The sequence below is a fragment of the Mauremys mutica genome, chromosome 2, assembly GCF_020497125.1.
Source record: "Mauremys mutica isolate MM-2020 ecotype Southern chromosome 2, ASM2049712v1, whole genome shotgun sequence".
Classification (NCBI taxonomy): Eukaryota; Metazoa; Chordata; order Testudines; family Geoemydidae; genus Mauremys; species Mauremys mutica.
In genome coordinates, this window is record NC_059073.1 from 207,540,862 (window position 1) to 207,563,952 (window position 23,091).

The 23,091-nt window shown below is 39.9% G+C and overlaps 1 protein-coding gene across 1 annotated transcript in view; it reads right to left on the minus strand.

Annotated features, from left to right (window-relative positions):
- Nucleotides 1–260: 260 nt before the first annotated feature.
- ITGA9 (integrin subunit alpha 9) overlaps nucleotides 261–23,091 on the minus strand; it is a 293,310-nt gene continuing 270,479 nt past the window's right edge. The window contains exon 28 of the mRNA XM_045007714.1: nucleotides 261–4,411. Within this exon, the coding sequence (XP_044863649.1) occupies nucleotides 4,313–4,411 (99 nt within the window). The 3' untranslated portion in view covers nucleotides 261–4,312. The remainder of the gene's footprint in view (nucleotides 4,412–23,091) is intronic.

Sequence of the window (23,091 nt, forward strand, 5' to 3'; positions counted from 1 at the left end):
TTGAGCCTGTTGCTTGCTTAACTTCACTACTCTGAGTGCCCTACTCAGGGTAGTAAAATTAAGTATATAAGTGTTTGCAAGATCAGAGCCTAATCCTGATTTGTAAAACATGCATAGACTTCAATAAAAGGCTACCATTATCAAAAATAAATAAGTGCGTACACAATTCCTTCAAACCACAAAATGGAAATGTTTTTAACTAATCAAAAGCAAAATATTGGAGTTGGACAAAAGGGATAAAAATAGTCATGTTGTTTGAATAATTTTGTAGCCACTTTTTATTCCAAAAAAAAAAAAAGTTGTAGTTTTGTAAACCTGACATTTCCAAAACAGTGCAAGTGAATCAGAATACAGGTGCACACATAGCTTCTAAATACAGGTGACATTGATAATAGTGAGACATGTTCTTCCACCAAAAATTAACAACATTTTTTACAATTTTGCAATACACACAGAGTGAAATTTTAAGAAGAAAAAAAAGAGTGAAAATGAGGCAGGTACCCTGCTGTATATGCAATTTCATGCTCCGAAGCAGTTACACTCTTCATGCCAGTTTAATCAATGTACAATGTGAGCCAATTCCTACCCTCATTTACATCCGAGCAATCCCACTGAGTGTATGAATTTAAATGAAGGCAGAAGTTAGGTCTATGATTCCCTTAAATCCTTTAGTGAAAACAACATATATATTCCCATGTCACATGGATAATATCATGCCTGAAAATTGTGCAAGATTCCAAACCGTGCCCATAAACAGAAGACATTCAAAGAAAGATGGCACTAAACATTATCAAATGCAGCCTTTGCACTTTGAGTCATTGCTGCTTTTGTTCATTCCATTTACCTGAACATTCTTGATTTCAAAGAGGGTCCTTCACTATTTGTTGACATTTCAAAGTATAAGGATTTTGTTACCCTTAATATTGGGTGCCATTCCTGCAGCGTTTAAGAAGTCATCTCTTCCCCCATCACCCTTGCCCTCAGACTATGCACTCTATCATTTATTCGCTCAAGATAGGGATTCAGTAGATTTTAGGCAGTGCATAGGTCCCACACTAGCCCTCTGCACGGAGGTGAATTTTATTCACTGAGTTTTGTCTCAAATCTTTCTCTGACTATAAAGGAGAGTCGAGGGTGCTTGGAGGGCACCCTGAAAATGGCAGAAACAGCCGTAAGTGATTTGTATCTTTGTGCTCCCTTGTGAAAAAACAGCACACCTTTAGCACACATCTACTTTATATACATATTTGAAGTGTGCTACGTTTTCATAAGGGTTTGGTTTTCTTATCAGAAGCTGATTAAAACCAACTGATACTTGATCAAAACCTGTAGGTTTAATGCAATTTGAATTTATTATTTTTTTTAAATATGCTCTGTCCTAGTGTATTTCATGGTTAAATCTTACCATCCTAAGTGGAACTAGGGAGCAGTCACAGTGGACCGTGCCAAGAAACTGATAGGGAAATTCATGATGAGCTCATATAGAAAGACTAAACCTTTTGTGACATTTGAACCACAAAATACCTAATACCACACAGCAGCTGAGATCCTCTATGATTTTATTGAGTATTTATGGTATATTGTCACTAATCTAGCCAAACATCATCATTTTGTATCAGTCAAGACACATATTAAATATCTTTATTATTAAATAAGGATCTCTCTCCTTTCCTCCATATCTTGACTTGACCTAGGCAATCCCTTATACTGCATCTATTCTCTCTCTTGTATCCAGTCCCTTACAACAAAACACCTTTCTCAGTCTGTGGACTTCTTCAGTACAAATAGACACATTGAGCCAAATACATTCCTGGCAAAAGTACTTTGAAGTCAATAGAATTATACCAGAGTGAATTTGGCTCAAGACTGGGATACTAAATAGTGCAATAGGAGACAATTATCCTTTGGCTTTGTGCTCATTAAAAATAATTTGTAGCTTGCTATAAGTGATTATAGCAATGTTCTTGATTACTGGATCCTTTTATGTTCTGGCTATGTGGTCATTTGCTACACTGAGACTTGGTCTACATTACCAACTTATGTCAATATAAACTACGTCACCCAGGGGTGTGGAAAATCCACACCCCGGTGTGACATCGTTATCCTGACCTAGCCGCCTAGCATAGACACCTCTTGGGGAGGTGGAGTATCTCTGTGCAGTTGCGTTGCTGCCGTGCTGTAAGGATAGATCTGCTAAATCTGTTCTATTTATACTTCTGTCAGCATTTTGGGAAAGGCGGCTGACCAACATAGATAAGAAGGCCCTTCAGTGACAAATTTTGAGTGGATACAACATTATCTCTGTCTCCTTTCCTAGAGATTAGAATAGATACAGTTGCTACATAAAGTATCAACCTGCAGCCAAATAAGGGGCACATAAAAAAATGCATGAGTACGGACACGATTCATATTTTGTAGTTGGAAATGATAGAGAATTTGCAAAGAAAATGCCTCTTCACAAGTGTAAGGATCAGGCAAGTACTCATGCAGATTTCTGGTTTATTCTTTGCATTCAAGTCTTCAGTGTTCCTGCAGTACTCTTTCATCATGCTGCTGTATGACACCAGTTATGATCTTGCTCCTTTTTCATCTCCTTCTAACACATAGGGCTTGATTCTCCTCTCCCTTACATTGATTTTATACCAGCATATCAGGGCCGGCTCCAGCGTTTTTGCCGCCCCAAGCTTCATTCTTCGGCAGCAATTCGGCGGCAGGTCCTTCCCTCCGAGAGGGACTGAGAGACCAGCCGCCGAATTGCCACCAAAGAGCTGGACGTGCCGCCCCTTTCCATTGGCCGCTCCAAGCACCTGCTTGCAGTGCTGGTGCCTGGAGTCAGCCCTGCAGCATTATCAATGTAATTACTCCTGATGTATTCTGCTGAAATGTAAGAGCAGAAGCAGACCAATAATGTCTATAAATAAGTGGTGTACCAGTAGCACTATTTCTAGTCAGATACCAACCAGCTTTCTATGAACATCATTAGCACAGAGTTTCTTCCAGCCCAGTAAGAAATCTGCTAAAGAATTATTTGAGAGTGAGGGTCTGCATTTTAGCAAGGTCTGTGCCAGAATTCATCTCAGTTTTTAATACTAGATGAAAGATGATAGCTAGTATTAAAAGCATCCAAATATGAAACCTCAAGATTTAGAAATACATCTAATTTGCTCATCTATCTAATACAACTATTATTCTAAAGATTATCATGTAAACCATCTTGTAACTTGGATGTATAAAATTTAGATGGCAGGCATAATGGTCAGTCCATGTAGCTACGTATCACTAGCTTGTACAGCAACATGTGAAATAGATTATGACCATTAACAATATCAAAGACCATCTTTTATATCATGAATTTTGACATAATTAATTCCATTTTTAACCCAAAGTAATTAGTTGATGCCTAAGTGGTTGGCCCAATTATATCCTTGCAGTATCTTGTTGCCCATTGTCAAAGGATTACAGATTGTGGGAGACAGAGTTGGCCAAAGGAAGACATTCTTCACTGCTTTCTTCAGTGCAATATGCCCTGTGATCAAAAGGTTATATTCCTGAAATACAAGAGGCAACGTGGAACTATAATTCTTGTTACTTGGCTGTGAGTAATTGTTTCCCACAACTCAGATTAGTAACGGATAAATTCAAATGCAGAAAATCATATGTGAGTAATACTTTAGGTTCTTTAGCTCATAACTCAAAAATCAACTTCAGCTTAAAAAATGTGAAAAGACTTTGGCTTATTGCCATTAAATGGTCTATATACATTACCAAGCCTTGTGGATTTGCTATGTGAGGTTTTTCAACTAGTTTCATCTGAAAGTCTTTTTTTTTTGCATTGAAGTTCAAAAGTACAATAAGATTTATATATACATATATGTATTTCCAAGGTTTTAGCCAGATATCAGTGCTTGAGTGAACTATATAGCTATTCAATAGAAACAATAAAACATTGATACAAATATAAAGACATAATCAGTATAAAAAGCTTATATTTATAAAAATACTTTTAGGTATCAGTCTTCCCCTGAGGGTATACCACATATGTTGGATTCATAAATATTGCTCTGCACTGCAGCTTGGTTACCAAAGTTCAAAGTTCAACTCTTACAGGAAATGTAAATCGCTCCAGTCACCAGACATGGCTGCAGTGGTTGCCTCAGGATATGTTCCCTAGCTTGTTAGGATGATGAAGAACACAGCATCAACAGGGCCTCCGAAAAATCTGGAGAAGATTCCTTCTTCCACATATGGAAGATACAAGAGCAGGACCAATAGGCTAGCAAGTGTGTGTCACGTGACCCTTTTTTGTGGCAGTTCATTGATTTTTCTGGACCCAGTCCCAACTATCTTCATTCTCCTTCCTGTTTTTCTCAGCCTCAATGATTTCTTTGTATCTCCTGCGAAAGAAGCCCATCTGCAAATGGAAAAGAATTATCATTATAAATAATGATGCCATGAATTAAAATCTATCCTGGTTTTGATAAACAATTTGGCTCCGATTCTAATCTCATTGGTGTAAAACTGGAAAGGTTATTGAAGTCAATGGAGTTGGGCCTGATTTACATTAATGTAAATGAGATCAGTATCAGGTCCAAGTTTTCATGAGTTCTCTTCTTCCTTTTATCTTAACTACTTTTGACAGTTATATAAAACACAATTTAAAAAAAAAGCAGTTCAAATATTTTCAGAAAACAAAAAATACTAGAAGTGGGCTGAAGAGGCAGTATTCTGATCCAGAACCAGGTCAGAACTGGACTAGAATCTGGGTATGAGTCTAAATCAGAGCTAGGGTTTGCCAAAATCTCATGAACTGTCCTTGGCGATTCTGGACCAAAATGGCACAAATCTTGTGAGATCAGATGACCTTGCATTAATTGGATCCTCTTATGTGATGGAAGTCTCACAAGATCAACCACTTTCACAAGCTTCCATTTGTATCCAAATCAGAAAATAAGCCTTTTGGGGCCTGGGTCAGACACGGAAATCAGAATCTTAAGGGGTTCAGTTTCCAGATTCTGGAATCAGTCCAGATCTAATACCTATGTATAAAACTATAGTTTTGTCAATATTTATTGCTGAATTTGTCAGCAGTAGAGGCTTTCCTGGGTAAATGTGGTAATCCCTGCCCATTGTGAGGCAGGTAGTTCATTACCCTGTGATCCTAGCTAGCTGAACTGCTACTCAACGCAAGGCATACACATTAATACATGCACACCAGTGGATGCTGTTGACTGCTGGAAGTGGGTAAGCAAACCTGAAATATGGCATTTTCAGAACCAGTTTACAGCATAATCCGGTTCTGAATATGCCATGTGTCAGTTTTGCTGCCCCACTTCTGAGGTCACCAGCCTCCACTGGTGTGCATATATTAATGTATACTCTTGAGTTGAGTAGCTGTTTAGTAAGCTAGGATCACATGGTAAAGAGCTGTGCAAAGGAGCATGTAACAGGTGCATTGGTAGAAATCTTAAATTAAAGGTTCTTTTTCCTTTTTATGACACACAATGTAATTTGTAATACAGAAGGCAAAATATTGTCCTGATCCTACAAAGTGCTTGAAGAGCTGAATGACATTTTTAAGACAAAACCTTTTGAGCAAAAAATGCAGGTTCAGTAAAATATTTTAGAAATCCATGTTGATTTCACTGAATTGTTCATTTCCAAAAAAAATTCTGAAAAAAATCAATACATTTTGTTTTGACATTTTAAAAATTAAACATTTTTAGTTGCTGGTTCAAAATAACTTGGGGGGAGGGATAGCTCAGTGGTTTAAGCATTGGCCTACTAAACCCAGGGTTGAGTTCAGTCCTTGAGGGGGCCATTTAGGGATCTGGGGCAAAAATCTGTCTGGGGATTGGTCCTGCTTTGAGCAGCGGGTTGGACTAAATAACCTCCTGAGGTACCTTCCAATCCTGATATTCTATGACTTTTTGATTGAAAAATTTCTTTGATTTTACTTTTAAATTAAAAAATGTTTAAAAACGACTGAAACAAAATGTAACATTTCACTTCACCCAAACAAAAAATTTGTTTTGACTTTTTGATTCACCAAAAATGTTTGTTTTCAGTCCAATTTGAAATATTTTTTTCACCTTGTTGAAATTGCCACTGAACTGAAAACTCCCTTATTCACTCAGCTCTGGGTTCTGAACATCAGCAGTGACCTCACTGAGAGGCAAGGCTGCTCAACAGGTGTTCAACACTTTGCAGGATTGGGCCCCACTTCTGCCTGTCCTCTAGTTTTGCTTCCTGTTTCACAAGTATTGGTGATGCAATGTTTTTCATGTTTTAATAGTATATCTAAACTCACTGTTCTGTTTTTAAGCCTTTTACATAAACAAAACAGATTTTAATACTAGGTTTTGGTGAGCATTCAAGAACAATTTCTCCAACTTAGCAGCATGCCATTGAGATCAGTAAGTCGATATTTTATTAGTTATAATTAAACATTTATGTAACCATAAACCTGCATTCTCAACTCCTGCAGGGTAAAAATGATGCTAGTCAGTTATTAACATCTTATATTCACAAACTAACTTAAGAACATTTTGCACGTTTATGTCACAGCTACATTTCTGTTAAATGTAGCTTTCTAGTTCAAATTCTTACTAAACTGTATTTTCTACAAATATATTTTAAATCCTGGGATCTGGAAGTCTCACACTCCCAACCCCCACACACAATAGACAGACAGGTGGATAAATCGATATTATCCCAGTTTTACAGATAAAGTAACTGAGCTAGATCAGTAAAGTGACTTTCCCAAGGCCACATGGAGATTTACAGTTTGAGCTGGAATTAGAACTCAAAAGTTCCTACCTCCTAGTCTTGTGCACAGTGCACTAAATCTCACCTTCCCTTCAGTCATCATCAGCAAAGTGTTAGGTCTTGTGCTCAGTAAGATGAATCAACTTACACCCATTAAAAGAAAATCCACCCATTGATATTTCTGGAGGGGTTCTCTGAAGGCTTATTTTACAAGTGTGGTTCTATTCTGAAAAATGACTCCATAAAAATGGCATTGTAGGTGTTTCTTGTCTCTTACTGTCTTCCGGGTTAAAACAAAACAAAACAAAAACATCCACAACTTTTTTTTTAACTTCCTGTCCTTCAAACACATTCTATGACCTGAAAGTCAATCTGAGTTCTTTCCTTTTCGCACATCATTGCCAGTAACAAAAGTTTTGCAATTATGCTTTCATCTATACTAGTCACTAGTACAACCACATTGAGAGCACAGTTTGAAGACCGTGACAACAGTGCAAACCCAGTGGAATCTTCCCATGGATATCAATGATCTTTGGATCAGGCCCTTAGGGTTAATTGAAATCAATGGCAAAGCTCCCATTGACTTAAATGGTGCAGGATCAGGGCCCTAATGAACATTTTTGTTGATACGGCATAAAAAAGAATAGAATCCACTTTCCTCTCTCTTAGCTGTGCTGGCTCTGCAGAGTTAACAAGAGTTAGCAGTAAGGATACTTCTTTTGGTCACAAGTCAGTAGCTACACCAAGGTGTCAATGTGTTGAGTAAGAGGGTGCCATTTTTATATAGTTAGTTATCAACGCAGACCTACACATTCAGCACTTTAGAACTTCTAGAAGAGAAAATTGCCATGGGATTGGTTTTCCTAACATTAACAAGGACAGTTCAATTTATAGCTTTTTAAAACAGGTTTTAAACCCTAAAGGTTTCCATCTTTCATACAACCACATCACTGGAACAATAAAATCCACATTTGAAGTTATAATCAAAATTATAGAAAGGCTTTTTAATTTCCTCCAGGGCCAAACAAACAAAAGCAAACTCTTTCCCACTGTTATTTTAATAAAAGTTGTCTGTTTGTGAACATCTGCTTCAGGAATTATCTTTAAAAGTTGTGATAGTTCTGGTATTTTATTATTTCATTACTGCATAAGGAACACTTTTGTAAGACTTTCCAGCAGGAATAGAAGGAGTTGAAAACCTTAATAAATATTAACAAAGCATGAAACCCAGAATCCGCAGGTTATCCTGCTATAAAATCAGGGGTGCTGGAATAATTTGTATAGTGGGAGTGCTGAGTGCCATTGAACCAAACTGTAAACCCTGTATATGATGGAAACCATTTCAAGCCAGGGGGTGCAGCAGCACCCCAGCATCCCTAGTTCCAACACCTATGTATGAAATTGTATATATATCATTTGCTGTAAGTCTATGTGACTGCTCCAAAATCATGGGAGGAAAATGAATTAAAACAAAGGGAAACACATTGGGAGAAAAAGAAAAGCTTGGATGTGCAGACTGGATGTGACCATTTTTAAAAAAAAACTTGGGTTAGGGATTGGCTAAGTATGACAACCCCTAAATGGTAAAGAAATACCAAGTTATGGGACAGTATATGCTAATGACCACATATCACTGTCAGCAGAAACAAGCTAACATTCCACATCATCACAAGGAAGTTTTTTCTGCCTCATGTTAAAACCTCAGCAACACTGGCCAACATTCAAGGTTGACATGTGCATAGGTTAGGTATGTGATGAGTTATACAAAGAGCATGAGTTCATAATGGTTGGGTGGGAGAAGTATGGTGAAAAGGAAGGAGAAATAAAGGATCCAGGTGAGAGGGCAAAGTGGGGAAGGGCAGACAAGTGATAACAGTCAAAGTAATTGGCTGTTGCTAGTGGAAACACTGGGAGATCTAATGTTCTGCTGGCTCTTGTGTCACTAGGGAAGAAGAGATAGACAAGATGGGTAAGGTAACATCTTTTATTGAACCAACTTTTGTTGGTGAAAGAGACAAGCTTTCGAGCTCCACAGAGCTCTTCTTCAGCTGGCCTCTCACAAACAGAAGTTGGTCCAATGAAAGATATTACCTCACTCACCTTGTGCGTCTCATTGTGGGACAAACATGGATACAACATGCAAACAACATAGGACAGAAGAGTTTGCCTTCTGAAGGTGCTGCCTCGCTTTTGCTTTCTGTGGCTGCTCCTGGGCCTTCAGAATAGCTCAGAAAGCCCTGTGCAGGAGGAGGATTCTATGAGAGAGCACTGCTGGGACCAAGAGTAAAGGTTGTGCCTGGGTCTCATGTGGAAGCAGGAGAGCGATCAGACTGTTTTATATATGTTGCTCCAGTTCAGTTTGGCGGGAACTGTTTGTTTAGGATATGCACTCCATGAGGTTGAGATGGAAGAGAGGAGTGGTGGGGAGGAGAACAGATTCTGGGAATAATATAGGGGAATGAAAAGAAAAGGAAAATATTGTGAGAGAGGAGAAAATGGGAAACAAATTATAGAGAAAGAATACAGTGGACAGGGAGGGGAGGCAGCGGAAGGGTCACAATGGTAGGAGAGAGGTCGAACGACGAGAGAACTACCACCAATGACTGTACAGGAAAGTGAAAATCGAGAGCCCAAGTTTCAGAGTTGAGTGAATGTGATATGAGGAATCTGTGAAGGTCCTTCTGAGTCCAGTGCTCTGAGTCCGTCCCTTTGGGTCAAGTGGTGTGGCCGCAAGGCCCAGACAACTTTCAGAGCCTTCTGCTGGTGGGTGTTTAGGAAAAAGAACCCCAAAGGTCTGGGGCTTCTCAGGCTCCATCTTCTGGAAGCTGCTAGGGAGAGTAAAGGGAGGCTGCATGGCCCAGTGCACAAGGCTGTCTCCTCTAAAGATACATCAACACTGAATGCTTCTTTTGGTGGCACATAGAACTCATACAATAGAGTAAAGACACACCTAAAGGGCATGGGTATGTACACTAGTACATACCCTACAAAGCTGTCTACTCAGTCAAGCCAGCCTCCCTGTTTACACTGCTACTTTTAGCCTTGTCGTGTCCCGCTACCTCCCTGCTGCTGGAGCCTTTCCCCATGCAGGAAAAGACTCCAGCAGTGGAGAAAGACTCTGGTGGGGGGTGGGGGGGTGGGGAGGGCAGCAGGGAAAGGCTCCAGGAGCTCCCTACTGCTGAAGCCCTTCCCTGCCACAAGGAAAGACTCCAGCAGTGGGGAAAGTCTCTAGCAGGGGGTGGCAACAGGTAAAGCCTTTCCCTGCTGCCTCTGCATGCCAGATCCTTTCACCGATGTCTAGCTACACACTGCAGTGTGGATGTAGATTGCTTTTCATGCCAGCATCAGTAATGTGCAGTATAGTCTTGGTCCAGTGTGGTGGGGAAAGAGGGGAACTTAAAGAATTTCAGAATCATGGAGTAATCCAAAAGCTTCCCCATATTGCAAATCTCACTAGCAATAGGTGCAGCCACCCTCCCAACAGAAGGAGCAGATATCATTCTCTTATCTCTTCTTGAAGGTTCTGTGAACCGACCAGTATCACCTCTGCCGTATACGGACTGAGGGTCACCCAACTTGCTCTCATCCAACTCCCAGACAATTCCAGAGAAAATAAAAAATGCTGAGCCAGGCTTTCCCAGCATGGAATAATGATGACACTGCATTCCAGTCCATCTGACTTTCTTCCCTAGCAGCTTCCCATGCATCCTGAAACTGAAGCTAGCATAAATCTGGTGCTTGGGTTTTTCAGTCTGAGATTGTCGACACTTTTTCCAATGCAAGGTCTATTTAGTTACTGGAGTATGTTTGTTGTCTTCTGTAGTCATGCTGCCCTCTACAGCATTTCCTAAGCAGAAACTTGAATGTACCTTGCGGAAATAAAACTTTAATTTTCCATTTAAAGCAATACAGAATCAATGCTCTCTACAGGCTGGGGAATTACACAAGTTAATTCTGAACTTTATTCATGTCACTCCACTGCACTTTCAAATTGACGACATCATCTGCAATTCTGAGGTTTGTCTTTCACTAAAGTGCATTGCTCCAGCTTGTAGTCAAGTCAGGCTTATGTTCCTTTTAGAAAAACACAGACAACTCATATCTGGCAAGATTTGCTTAAAGATCCATTTTGACACAGCTTTCCTACGTGAGCATGGAGACACTCCGAAAAGAGCAATGAAAGTTGTTCCTGTGAGTTAAAAGGATAAATTGCTACCTTCTTTCTGCTGCTTGATTCTGTTCTCCCTTCTGCTATTTCCCAAGAACAGAAAAGGTCAAATAATTGACCTATTGCAACTCAGTATTTTTCTAACAGTAAACACAAATGTTTAAATGGCATCTCCTATGGTATCATCCTGTGGTTATCCTACTAGGAAGCCAGTGACAAGCATGTTTGGATAGCAAGTAAATTATAAAATGTGAATGAAGCTTTCTCTCACACTTGAAAAAATAGAGCTGATATGGCTAGCAATAGGTGACATTGTGATATTTACTGCAAAGTAACCATTATAGAGAGTTTCTTTGATCACCAACTAGACTTGATCTCAACAAAATAAAAAAATGCAATTTTGGTCATTATCAAATAAGGTACTGATTAATATAGTTTTCGAAAAAATGGACTGCTTTTTCCAATGAATCACATATTAGTAAAAGAACAGTAAAAAAGTAATATAGATATAGACAGGTAGGCACTGATATAAAAACTATTATGGCTTATATTACAGTACTCACAGAGATAGGGACCTGTTGTGATAACAGGACCAACACATTTTTCCTAATTATAAGCTCAACTGTAAAAAATGAGTGAACGTTCATAAATTGTCCCAATGGCTTGTTAGATAAAATTGTTCAAGAAAAGATGTAAGGAGGAGACAGGAGGACTGAATTAATTTAAACAGACAGAGGTTTACTGATACCACTCAAAAACCATGTTAAGATTATGACTGGTAAATAAGAAAAGTAGAGGACCAGAAATTAATGAACCAAAACTGATATGTTGGCAATTAGGTCCATTGGTAGACAAAATGATGAGAGGATGGACTATTTTACCCAACACTCATTTGTGGACTTCTTAAAAATATTTTTTGGAAAAATTAACAGAAGCAGCAACTGTCTGCCAACAACCGCCGCAGTATCCTTTATCATCTTGGCTGCCACCCTTACCATTTCCTGGGACCCCAGGCTTTCCTTGTCCTAAACCTGATTCCTGAGAGATGTCCTGACCAGACCCAGATGACACCACCACCTCCGGCTAAATCCCAAACATCACCTGGAATGGAAGACTTTGTCTTCCCCCTCCCTCCCGTGTGCTTTTCCTTTCCTTTCCATCTCATTTCTTTTCTTTCCTCTCTCTCTCCTTTTGCCTTCTGTTTAATAAGAATCCTACTTAGTTGGCTAGAGTACATTGCTGTGATCCTGTGACTAGAGAGGCAACTAAAAGCAATGACCTTGTCGTCATGACAATTCATCTCGGGAGGTATGCTGCCTGCCGGGGGCCCGTATCCAAGACGTTACAGAGGCATTGTCGAGGATTATCCAGCCCTCTGACTACTACCCCATGCTACTCATCCATGTGGGCAAAAATGATACTGCGAGGTGTGACACTGAGCGGATTAAGAGTGACTACAGGCCTCTGGGAATACGGGTGAAGGAGTTTGGAGCGCAGGTGATATTCTCTTCGATCCTGCCTGTCAAAGGTAGGGGCCCGGGCAGAGACACGTGCATCGTGGAGGTGAATGCCTGGCTGTGAAGATGGTGTCGCCAGGAGGGCTTTGGCTTCCTCGACCATGGGATGATATTCCAGAAAGGACTGCTAGGGAGAGATGGCATTCACCTTTCGAGGAGGGGAAAGACCCTATTTGGACACAGACTGGCTAATCTAGTGAGGAGGGCTTTACACTAGGTTCGATGGGGACAGGTGAGCAAAGCCCACAGGTAAGTGGAGAACATGGAGACCTGGGAAATGGGTCGGAAATAGGAGGCAGTGTGGGCTATAATGGCAGAGAGAAAGGAGGGTCGGGGCAAAACTGGGAGGCAAGATCAAACCAGTATCTTAGATGCCTATATACAAATGCGAGAAGTATGGGTAATAAGCAGGAAGAACTGGAAGTGCTAATAAATAAATACAACTATGACATTATTGGCATCACCAAAACTTGGTGGGATAATACACATGATTGGAATGTTGGTGTGGATGGCTACAGCTTGCTCAGGAAGGATAGACAGGGGAAAAAGGGAGGAGGTATTGCCTTATATATTAAAAATGTACACACTTGGACTGAGGCGGAGATGGACATAGGAGACGGAGGCGTTGAGAGTCTCTGGGTTAGGCTAAAAGGGGTAAAAAACCAAGGGTGATGTCATGCTAGGACTCTCCTACAGGCCACCTAACCAGGCGGAAGAGGTGGATGAGGCTTTTTTTAAACAACTAACAAAATCATTGAAAGCCCAAGATTTGGTGGTGATCGGGGACTTCAACTATCCAGATATATGTTGGGAAAATAACACCGCGGGGCACAGACCATCCAAAAAGTTCTTGGACTGCATTGCAGACAACTTTTTATTTCAGAAGGTTGAAAAAGCTACTGGGGGGAAGCTGTTCTAGATTTGATTTTAACAAATGGGGAGGAACTTGTTGAGAATTTGGAAGTGGAAGGAAGCTTAGGTGAAAGTGATCATGAAATCATAGAATTCACAATTCTAAGGAAGGGTAGAAGGGAGTACAGCAAAATAGAGACAATGGATTTCAGGAAGGCAGATTTTGGTAAACTCAGAGAGCTGATAGGTAAGGTCCCATGGGAATCAAGACTGAGGAGAAAAACAACTGAGGAGAGTTGGCAGTTTTTCAAAGGGACACTATTAAGGGCCCAAAAGCAAGCTATTCTGCTGGGTAGGAAAGATAGAAAATGTGGCAAAAGACCATCTTGGCTTAATCACGAGATCTTGCATGATCTAAAAAATAAAAAGGAGTCATATAAAAAATGGAAACTAGGACAAATTACAAAGGATTAATATAGACAAACAACACAGGAGTGCAGGGGAAAGATTAGAAAGGCAAAGGCACAAAATGAGCTCAAACTAGCCACAGGAATAAAGGGAAAAAAGATGACTTTTTATCAATATATTAGAAGCAAGAGGAAGACCAAGGACAGGGTAGGCCCACTGCTCAGTGAGGAGGGAGAAACAGTAATAGGAAACTTGGAAATGGCAGAGATGCTTAATGACTTCTTTGTTTCGGTCTTCACAGAGAAGTCTGGAGGAATGCCTAACATAGTGAATGCTAATGGGAAGGGGGTAGGTTTAGAAGATAAAATAAAAAAGAACAAGTTAAAAATCACTTAGAAAAGTTAGATGCCTGCAAGTCACCAGAGCCTGATGAAATGCATCCTAGAATACTCAAGGAGCTAACAGAGGAGGTATCTGAGCCTCTAGCTATTATCTTTGGAAAATCATGGGAGACAGGAGAGATTCCAGAAGACTGGAGAAGGGCAAATATAGTGCCCATCTATAAAAAGGGAAATAAAAACAACCCAGGAAACTACAGACCAGTTAGTTTAACTTCTGTGCCAAGGAAGATAATGGAGCAAGTGGTTAAGGAAATCATCTGAAAAAAACAGAAAGGTGGAAAGGTGATAGGGAATAGCCGGCATAGATTTGTAAAGAACAGATGTTGTCAAACCAATCTGATAGCTTTCTTTGATAGGATAATGAGTCTTGTGGATAAGGGAGAAGCAGTGGATATGGTATACCTAGACTTTAGTAAGGCATTTGATACGGTCTCACATGATATTCTTATCAATAAACTAGGCAAATACAACTTAGATGGGGCTACTATAAGGTGGGTGCATAACTGGCTGGATAACCGTATTCAGAGAGTAGTTATAAACGGTTCCCAATCCTGCTGGAAAGGTATAACAAGTGGGGTTCCACAGGGGTCTGTTTTGGGACCGCTCTGTTCAATATCTTCATCAACGACTTAGATATTGGCATAGAAAGTATGCTTATTAAGTTTTCCAGACGATACTAAATGGAGAGGGATTGCAACTGCTTTGGAGGGTAGGGTCATAATTCAAAATGATCTGGACAAATTGGAGAAATGGTCTCAGGTAAACAGGATGAAGTGTAATAAAGACAAATGCAAAGTGCTCCACTTAGGAAGGAACAATCAGTTTCACACATACAGAATGGGAAGAGACTGTCTAGGAAGTAGTACAGCAGAAAGGGATCTAGGGGTTATAGTGGACCACAAGCTAAATATGAGTCAAAAGTGTGATGCTGTTGCAAAAAAAGCAAACACGATTCTGGGATGCATTAACAGGTGTGTTGTGAGCAAAACACAAGAAGTCATTCTTCTGCTCTACTCTGTGCTGGTTAGGCCTCAGCTGGAGTATTGTGTCCAGTTCTGGGCACCACACTTCAAGAAAGATGTGGAGAAATTGGAGAGGGTCCAGACAAGAGCAACAAGAATGATTAAAGGTCTAGAGAACATGACCTATTAAGGAAGGCTGAAAGAATTGGGTTTGTTTAGTTTGGAAAAGAGAAGACTGAAAGGGGACATGATAGCAGTTTTCAGGTATCTAAAAGGGTGTCATAAGGAAGAGGGAGAAAACTTGCTCATCTTAGCCCTTAAGGATAGAACAAGAAGCAATGGGCTTAAACTTCAGCAAGGGAGGTTTAAGTTGGACATTAGGAAAAAGTTCCTAACTGTCAGAGTGGTTAAACACTAGGATAAATTGCCTAGGGAGGTTGTGGAATCTCCATCTCTGGAGATATTTAAGAGTAGGCTAGATAAATGTCTATTGGGGATGGTCTAGACAGTATTTGGACCTGCCATGAGGGCAGGGGACTGGACTCGATGACCTCTCGAAGTCCCTTCCAATCCTAGAATCTATGAATCTATGACCTAATGCTGATGCTGGTACAGCCTGATGCTGGTACAAGTTTGCTCAGAATGGCTGATAAGAATCATAGAAGATTAGGGTTGGAAGAGAACTCTTGAAGTCATCTAGTCCAATATCCTGCTCAAAGAAGGACCAACCCCAACTAAATCATGCTAGCCAGGGCTTAAAAACCTCTAAGGATGGAGATTCTACCACCTCCCTAGGTAACCCATTCCGGTGCTTCACCACCCTCCTAGTGAAATAGTTTTTCCTAATATCCAACCTAGACCTCCCCCACTGCAACTTGAGATGATCACTCCTTGTTCTGTCCTCTGCCACCACAGAGAACAGCCTAGCTCCATCCTCTTTGGAACCCCCTTCAGGTAGCTGAAGGCTGCTATCAAATCCCCCCCCACACTTCTCTTCTGCAGACTAAATAAACCCAGTTCCCTCAGCCTCTCCTCATAAGTCATGTGCCCCCGCCCCCTAATCATTTTTGCTGTCCTCCACTGTATTCTCTCCACTTTGTTCACATCCTTTCTGTATGGGGGATCCAAAACTGGATGCAATACTCCAGATGTGGCCTCACCAGTGCTGAATAGAGGGGAATAAACACTTCCCTCCATCTGCTGGCAATGCTCCTACAAATGCAGCCCAATATCCCATTAGCCTTCTTGGCAACAAGGGCAATCTGCTGACTCATATCCAGCTTCTCATCCACTGTAATCCCCAGGTCCTTTTCTGCAGAACTGCTGCTTAGCCAGTCGGTCCCCAGCCTGTAGCAGTGCATGGGATTCTTCTGTCCTAAGTGCAGGACTCTGCACTTGTCCTTGTTGAACCTCATCAGATTTCTTTTGGCCAATCCTCTAATTTACCTAGGTCACTCTGGACCCTATCCCTACTCTCCAGCATATCTACCTCTACCCCCAGCTTAGTGTCATCTGTGAACTTGCTGAGAGTGCAATCCATCCCCATCCAGATCATTAATGAGGATGTTGAATAAAACCAGCCCCAGGACCGACCCCTGGGCACTTAGCATGATATCGGCTGTCAACTAGACATCAAGCCATTGATCACCACCCATTGAGCCCAACGATCTAGCCAGCTTTTTATCCACCTTATAGTCAATTCATCCAATCCACAGTGCTGTGCTTGTGTTTTTCCAGCAGTGAGGTTGCAAGTGAAAGTCAACACCAGAGACAGAAGCTTCATTTTTCTATTTTTTTGTTCTTTTCTCTCCCCTTTTGTGTGTATTTGTCTTGTTTTGTCATCTTAGAAGACGGGATTGGACTTTAACAGCAGCAGCGGCAATGACAGCTCCAGACCATCTCAACTAACTTCTCTTTTCTCCATAAAGGACAGTTACCACCATTTTCGATACCATCTAAAAAACTATCAAATAAGGGGAGTTTTTCCTTCGGAAAACTTTCTCTACTTAAAGAGAAAGGGAACAAGGCATGTTGTTCAAATGACAGTTTTATTTTACACTTTACATTTCAAAAGCTTCAACTGTTTTTACTTCTTTTCTTTATCTTTAATAAAAGATTCAATGAATATGTAATGGTGTCTTGCCATGGTACAAGGCAGGCTGCCGTCTCTGTATACCAAACCCCAAATCTTTTTAAAAACTGTTTAATGTTGGACAGTTTCAGAATCATGTTTGGGCCCTTTAGTCCATCTAAATTAATACAACGTACCCCATGGTGCCAGACACAGTTCAAACACATAGCAAGAGACAGTCCCTGTTCCAAAAAGCTTACAAGCTAAATAGACAAGAGAGATGAAGGAAGTATTATCATACCCATTTTACAAATGCAGAATTGAGGCACAAAGAAATTAAATAAGTTGCCCATGGTCAGACATGAGTTGGGAACCAAACACATATCTCCTAAATCCCCATCCAGTGGCTTAGCCTCAAAATGTCATCTTTCCTCAAAAATAGAATTTTTCTATGAGCGATAGCCAAGATACAGCCGTTGTTTGTAGAGTTGGCGAACTGCTGTGCTCTAGGTTCATGTACTTCATGAAAGCTTTATTGCCACATCACTTTGGTCTTTTTTGCAGTATTTTGAAATCGAATGCAGGTATTGCAGTATCAAATTTCTCTATGGCAGCCAGGCAGACTGCCAATACGTGGGCCCCCTTGTAAGGACAGAGACATGTTTGGAAAGTATGCATGTGGCTATGCTTAATAGAGAAATTGTATATTTGGGAGAAGGATGATTTTGTGCTTAAGGCGCTAGATGGGGACTCCAGAGATCTGGCTTCACTTACTAGGTCTGCCACAGACTTTCTGTGTGTCTTTTGGCAAGTCACTTCTCTGTGCCCCAGTTCCTCATCTATATATTTCTCATGTTGCAGATGAAGAACTGAGGCACACAAAAGTTAAGTGGTGGCTACAGAAGAATTCCAGCATTCATGTATATTGGGTGGAATTCACCTCCACGGGAGAGACAATCTCAAGACCTGTGCACAATGTCAGTCCTCGGGTAATTATTGATCAGTTAACCTAACTTTCATACCTGGACAAATACTGGAAAAAATATTAAACAATCAATTTTTAGGCATTAGAAGATAATAGGGTTATAAATAATTGCCAATATGGATTTATCAAGAACAAATCATGCCAAATCAATCTAATTTCTTTTTTTGAAAGGGTTATGGGCCTAGTGGGTAGGGGGAAAGCAGAAGATATGATTTATCTTAATTTTAGCAAATCTTTTGTCACTGTACCATATGACATTCTCATAAGCCATCTAGGGATATGTGACCTAGATTAAATTACTATAAGGTGGTTACATAACTAGTTGAAAGCCCATACTCAAAAAATAGTTATCAATGGTTTGCTGTCAAACTGGGAGGCGATATCTAGTGGGTCCTACAAGAGTCTGTCTGGGTCTGGTACTATTTAATATTTTCATTAGTGACTTGGATACTGGAGTGGATAGTATGCTCCTAAAACTGGCAGATGACACTAAGATGGGAAGGGTTGCAAGCATTTTGGAGGACAAGATTAGAATTCAAAAGGACCTTGACAAATTGGAAAAATGAAATAAACAAAATGAAATCCAATAAAGAAAAGAACAAAGTACTTCACTTAGGAAGAAAAAATCAAAATGCACATCTACAAAATGGGAAACAACTGCCTAGGCAGTAGCAGTGCTGAAAGTGATCTAGCGGTTATAGTGGATCACAAACTGAATGGGTCAACAGTGTGATGCAGTTACTAAAAAGGCTAATATCATTCTGGGGTGGATCAACAGGAATGTCGTATATTAGACACAGGAGGTAATTGTCTCATTTTACTTGGCATGGTTGAGGCCTAAGCTGGAGTCCTGTTTCCAATTCTGGGTCAAACTGGAGACAGAGATAAAAACGGTTTAGAAAACCTTCCCTATGAGGAAGGATTAAAAAATTGGGCATGTTAATCTTGGACAAAGACAACTGAAAGGAAATCTGAGAATAGTATTCAAATATGTTAAGTGCTGACAGTGATCAGTTGTTGTTCATGTCTCCATGTCCACTGAAGGTAGTGAATAAGAAGTAATGAACTTAATCTGCAGCAAGGGAGATTTTGGTTAGATATTAGGAAAATTGTTTTAATTATAAGGATAGTTAAGCATTGGAATAGGCTTCCGAGAGGGGCTGTGGAATCCCAGTCACTGGATATTTTTAAGCACTAGTTAGACAAACACCTGTCAGGGATGGTCTAGGCATATTTGGTCTTGTCTCATCATAGGGGCTGGACTAGATGATCTTTCAAGACCCTTCCAACCCTACATTTTTATGATTGTATGTTGGACATTGGCCTTGCGTTAGCTTTTTCAAGGGGGTGACATTAAAGAGCCTGCTCTTCAATGCTTACTCATATAAGGAGTCCTTACTCACATGGGTAGTTCCATTGACTTCAATGGACCTATTTGCATACAAGTGTCAGTGAAGTGAGTAAACTTTGTAGGATCAGGATCATATTTTGGAAAGTCTCTACCAGAAAAGAGTTAATTGCCTCAAATGGAATTGATATGAAACTAGAATTCACTTCACCTAGGCCTGCACAATAGATTACCTCCTACATTATAACCTATATGCTTAGGAAACGGTGAGGATTGTAATCAATAACTAATCACTGGCAGAATCTTAACTGACAAGCAACAAGTTGACTGTTCTGATCATCTGAGCGTAATGAAGAAATGAACCCAAGACTGAGTTACTTAAGATTCTTGTAGGATGATGATTGTGTAGAGTAATTTACCCAAAAATTTACATATTAAAACACTATAATTTTAATCAAAAAGTCTAATTAGCAATATCAAATATTGTAAACCTTCTTGAATACTTTAGAGGTTGGGGTTTCTATTATATAATAGACAAGTAATTTATAATTTAAAAACTACTAAAAAGAATGTGGTCAACAACGTGAAGAGTTCATCTCATTTCCCCATTCTCAGAAAAGGAAAAGAATAGACTGTGTACTTACTGCCAATGTGTTTGGATGACCTGCTACTATACTCAGATTTCTTAAATTTCAGTAGGACCACAATAGTAGCTAAATGCTACATCTTTCCTGAAAGAGCGACTTATTTAAGATGCATCTCAATCCAAATCTTCTCTCGAAAGGAAAAAGAAAAACTCGAGAAAGATTTTTAGCTTTGTTTTAAAGCCAAACCCTGGCTAAACTTTAAAGACTGTTGCTGGATTCAATAAAAAGTAACTACACAATTGTATTTTGACATACTTGACCTGCCAAAAATATTTGACTGAAAGTTTTATTATTTCCTTAATTATCAGCATAAGTTACATGCTTAGTTGAACCAGTAAGAAATGGCTTTGATTGGTGCAAGTCTTTACATAGCATTTCCCCTTGTGACACCAAGCTAAGAATGAGACTGTAGACTAAACAAAGTATATTCTCCCTATTTTCAAGCATTTGATTCTGAGGGATGACCATGATTTCCAATAAATGTGCATGTTCCCTTTCTGGTATCTAGGAATTTTGGAATCATATATATTTATTTGCAACTTCTAAGTCTACACATCCGTGTGTTTCTAGTTTGGGCTCTGGAGAATGATGATTGTTTTTCTTGTTGTTAAAGAGACTTTCTGAACCACAAAAGGACTTTTCTCTTGCCAGGGGATTAAATTTATTGATAGGTGCCAGGATGAAAGCTACAGAGCTTCAATGGTTCTGACATACAGAAATGCCCTGGCAAGTTCAGCTCTCCTTTCGAGGACACTGAAGTCAGTGAAACAGTCACGCGCAATATTATTACATTATATTTATATTGTGCATTTTATCCCCGAAGATAAAAATTGCATTTCATAAGCTCTATGCATATACCACCCCTGACATGCACCCTAGGTCGAGGATTGTAGAAAAATAGTACACCACACAGAACAGTATTAGGGAAAGGGGAACTTTTGGCCAGGACATTAGAACTAACCTTTTACTTGCATAAAAAGTGCCACAAAGTCCACAACTAATCTGGTTTCTAGAGTCTTATTAAAATTCATACACACAGTATATGCTGCATGCCACCCAAATGATCCATCTCAGAGGATGCCAGAATATGAACCTGTGGTTTCATGAAGTCAAAGTTTTGCAAACACTGGGTGAAACTCACTGTTCTAAGGGCTAAAAAGTGGAATTCAAGTGGTGCACAGGCCTTGTGCTGGGACAAGTTTCATTCTTGACCCCTAAAAACAACCACTCCAATGGTGCCATCCCTAAAAGATCTAAGATACCCATACATAATGTCAAACAACATTTTATCAAGTCAAACTGGACGAATTCAGGTTCAAATGATAGGATTTGCGTTTTTAATTTTAAAAGTTAATCAGCTCTCAACTACATTATTAATTATTATTATTATTACTACAATAGCTCTTGGGAAGCCCGATCAAGGCCCATTGTGCCAACAAAGAAGACAATCCCTGCCTCAGAGAGCTCACAGTCAATGTCAGACAGGATGTAATATATGGACTAAATAGACATATGGGGCAAGAATGAGTGAGAGGATAATCTAACAAAACGAACAGAGTTTAACAGAAAAATAGACGTCATCATTTGTCACTTGTCTAACCATTGCTAGCTGGTGGCAATTTTTAAGCATATAGCAGAGGTGGGATTTAAAAGAGACCAGGTGGCAGCTTTTGCAAACTGATGAGGAGTTTTACTCATCTACAGTGGATAGCCTGGGAGAAAGCGGAGAAGTACTTGATGGAGAAGAAGACAAGCAGGCAATTGAGACTGCCATTGCTGGTAGAGTAAAGGCAGATGGTAGCTTCATATATTAGCTGATCTGATGGGGATAGAACAGCTAAATGTTGAAGGGACTTGAAAGCAAAACAAGGAGCTTGTGTTTGATGTGGAGGAAGAGGGAGGGAATATTTTAGGTTGTTTAAAAATGGGGAGAGACTCCACTGAAGCAAAATGGAAAATTCTCTATCTGAAATCAGAGGCAGATTTCTCCGATGGGTAGGTATGTTTACATCTATATGGAATTAAATCTTTATGTGCTTTGATATCTGTGCTCCCAGTCATGAGACCCTGGTCAGAGACTTTGAAGCTTGTTAGGTCAACTCCCCTGTTTATCTAAACCCCAATTATTCCAGTGTCACCATAGATCTTTCAATTACCTTTAATGTTGAAGTACTGCCATTATAACTATTGTTTTGTTCTTGAAATGATGTGAAAACAGGTGAGCTGGGGATTGACATGGCAAGTTTGTCAAAAGTATGAAATGTCAATGAGGCTAAACAGGCTTGTCTACCTCGGGTTATCTGCTATGGGAGCTGTAAATTTAAAAGACAATTCCTGTGATTCCTGCTTGGAAGAATTTGCTATTTAGTTTGTGAAATCTCATGCATGAAAGGTTATGTAAGAAGGGCTATTTTTAACCCGTATAGGAAAGTATGGCCTCTGCCACGTACTGAGATCCTAACTGGTCTTTGTATCATGCTTATATGTACCCTTGTTCCTCTGCAAGGGACTAACAATTTTATTCCTTTGCAGAGCTAATATTCTTAAAACAGCCATTCAGGAGAGGATGTTGGTATAAGGACTTGCCAGGAAATGGCAGTTAGCATCCCACTTCCCTGAGGTGCCTCAGCTGCAGATAAAAGAGGGAGAGAGAATGTTTTCTGGAGTTGTAACACAGGATACAGAGCAACCACTGGCAAAGAATAAGTGCAGAGTTTTGTTTTGTTTTTCCTTCTGGCAACTGGTGAGCTGTGTGTTTTGGCCCATTGTCTAAAGACGACTTATACCGCATGAGGCCCTAAATAAGGGAGAGTCTCTTCCCAAAAGGGGAAGCCAATGTTTATAATGCGTCTCCCACTACCTAGGTGAATTTCAAGTTGGCTTTGTCCTTAGACACTTTAAGGCATTTTCTGAATGCTCAAATAAAATGTAAAGTATTTACAGATACTGCACAAGAATATTTAAACA